Source organism: Penaeus monodon, unplaced genomic scaffold, assembly GCF_015228065.2.
Source record: "Penaeus monodon isolate SGIC_2016 unplaced genomic scaffold, NSTDA_Pmon_1 PmonScaffold_21516, whole genome shotgun sequence".
NCBI classification, from domain to species: domain Eukaryota; kingdom Metazoa; phylum Arthropoda; class Malacostraca; order Decapoda; family Penaeidae; genus Penaeus; species Penaeus monodon.
In genome coordinates this window covers 2501-5651 of record NW_023651386.1, presented here as the reverse complement: position 1 = coordinate 5651, position 3151 = coordinate 2501, and the positions used below count along the sequence as shown (strand labels likewise).

Here is a 3151-nt window from a genome sequence, read left to right as displayed (position 1 = left end):
AGTCTGATGTAGAGCGAGGTTGGGTTTGTGGATGGATTTAGAGAGATAAGTGTAGGGTAGGAATGGTGGGATGTTGGTGGCTTGACAACAAAAAAAAGAAAAAAAAAAAAGAAAAAAAAAAAAATATATATATATAGTATATATTATAAAGATAATTATTATTATAGAATTAATATGAAATTATATAATTATAATATATTATATATAATATGTATATAGTATATTATATATAGATAATATATATGTAATTATATATAGAAGTATATAGATATTATAATATAGATTAATATATTAGATATATAATAGATATATATATATAGAGATATATAATAGAATATATATATATATAGATAGAGTATAAGATTATGATATGAGTATATATATATATATATATATATAATATATATAGATGATATATATATATATATATATAGATATATATAGATATAAATATATATATATTAAGTATATATATATATATATATAATATAATTAGATAGATATATAGATAAATATATAAAGAGAATAAAATATAATAATAAAAACATATAAATATATATATAAAAACATATAAAATAATATATAAAAACATAAATATATATATACATATAAATATATATATACATATAAATATATATATACATATAAATATATATAATATAATATATAGATAAGATATATGAGATATAATATAATATAAATATCTATCTATCTATCTATCTATCTATCTATCTATCTATCTATATCTATATCTATAATATCTATCTATATCTATAATATCTATCTATATCTATTATCTATCTATATCTATCATATCTATCTATATCTATCTATATCTATATCTCTATCTATCTAATCTATAGTCTATCTACTATATCTATCTACTAGAGGATCTATCTATTATACTATATCTATATCTATCTATAATTTTATCTATATCTACTATCATATCATTATATCGATATATTTTTAAATATATATATAGAAGATATGATAATATATATATTTTATAGATATATTAGATATAGTATATAGTATATTAGAATATAATAGATTATAATATTTTAGTGAACAATTATATAAAAAGATATATATATATATAATTCTAATGTGATATATATATATAATTATATATAATATATATATATATATATATATATATATATATATATATATATATATATATATATATATATATATATATATATATATATATATATATAGACATCTACTCTTATTTATACTCTTCCTGTTACTGATCGTGTAGTTAAAATTGCCAGTCATCAGAGCCTTACCGTCCCAATTTCCTTGCCAGGTTGAGGAGATGCGGAAGAAGCAGGATGATGAGCGGAAGAGTCGCGAACAGATGTACCAAGAAGGGCGGCGTGAGCTCGAGCAGGCCCTCCGACAGGAAGACCCTCGGGAACGTGACCGCCACAGGAGAGACCGTGAGCCCCGAGAGAACAAAGAAGACCTGGAGTTGGAGAAGAAGAAGCAGCTGGAGAGAGATGCGGTCAACGAGAGGTACTTGGGCATCGTAAAGAAGAAGAAGAAGGTCCGCAGACTGAACGACCGTAAGTTTGTCTTCGACTGGGATGCCGGCGAGGACACGTCCGTGGACTACAATGAGCTTTATATTAACAAGCATCTCGTACACTTTTTCGGCCGGGGACACTTCGGAGGGTTGGATCTGAAGGAGCAGAAGAAGGTCCAGTCGAAGTTCTACGGGAATTACATCGAGCATCGCCGCACTCAGGCCGACAAGGACCAGGAGATCATTCGCATGAAGAAGGAGCAGAAGAAGGAAGATAAGAAGAGATGGGAGACCGGCACTGGAGCGAGAAAGTGCCAGAACAGATGACGGAGCGAGATTGGCGTATTTTCAGGGAGGATTACAATATCGCTATTAAGGGCGGGCGCATTCCCAACCCCATCAGAAAAGGGTCTGAATCCAACATAAAGAAAGAAATCCTGGATATCATTTCCAGCGGGGGGTACACAGATCATACGCCCATTCAGCGGCAGGCCATTCCCATCGGCCTGCAGAATCGAGATATCATTGGTGTGGCCGAGACGGGTTCAGGTAAGACTTTGGCCTTCCTAATTCCTCTCCTGGAATGGATTCAGTCTTTGCCAAAGATTGCTCGCCTGGAGGATGCGGATCAGGGTCCGTACGCCCTGGTTCTGGCTCCAACACGTGAGTTGGCGCAAAGATTGAGGAGGAAACAACAAAGTTTGGTGGACCTCTGGGTATACGTACTGTTGCGGTCATTGGTGGTTTGTCTCGAGAAGAGCAGGGCATGAAGTTGCGAATGGGTTGTGAGATCGTTATTGCCACGCCAGGTCGTCTTGTGGACGTGCTAGAAAACCGGTATCTCGTGCTGAACCAGTGTACATATGTTGTGTTTGATGAGGCCGACAAAATGATTGACATGGGTTTCGAGCCTGACGTCCAGAAAATCCTTAAATTCATGCCAGTAACTAACGAGAAACCGGATAACGACGATGCAGAAGACGAGGATAAATTGCTTCAGAATTTCCTCTCAAAACACAAATACAGACAAACTGTCATGTTTACCGCTACTATGCCTCCCGCAGTAGAGAGGATGGCAAGGCAGTACCTGCGTCGACCGGCGTACGTATACATTGGTTCGGTTGGCAAGCCTGTGGAGCGCGTGGAACAGATAGTGTACATGGTCAGCGAACAGGAGAAGCGCAAGAAGCTGCTCGACATCCTGAAGCGCGGCATTACCCCTCCAGTGCTGATCTTCGTCAACCAGAAGAAGGGCGCGGACGTGTTAGCGCGAGGTCTGGAGAAGCTGGGATACAACGCGACCACACTCCACGGAGGAAAAGGACAGGAGCAGCGTGAGCACGCCTTGGCCAACCTCAAATCCGGTGCCAAGGATATCCTCGTGGCCACCGACGTCGCCGGTCGAGGTATCGATATCAAGGACGTGTCGCTGGTCATTAACTACGACATGGCCAAGAACATCGAGGATTATACCCACAGAATCGGTAGGACGGGTCGTGCTGGTAAGCATGGCAAGGCTATTTCCTTCTTGACCAAAGACGATTCGCACCTTTTCTACGACCTGAAACAGCTAATACTGACCTCCCCCGTGTCCACTTGCCCGCCGGAGCTGGCTAA

At 36.9% G+C, this 3151-nt stretch overlaps 1 protein-coding gene across 1 annotated transcript in view; it reads left to right on the top strand.

Annotated features, from left to right (window-relative positions):
• The first annotated feature begins 1313 nt into the window (after positions 1–1313).
• The window catches only part of LOC119570067 (probable ATP-dependent RNA helicase DDX23), a 2117-nt gene continuing 279 nt past the window's right edge, over positions 1314–3151 (top strand). The window contains 3 exon segments of the mRNA XM_037917967.1: positions 1314–1811; positions 1814–2209; positions 2212–3151. The exon segment at positions 2212–3151 is cut by the window's right edge and continues 279 nt beyond it. Coding sequence (XP_037773895.1) covers positions 1325–1811; positions 1814–2209; positions 2212–3151 — 1823 coding nt within the window. The 5' untranslated portion in view covers positions 1314–1324.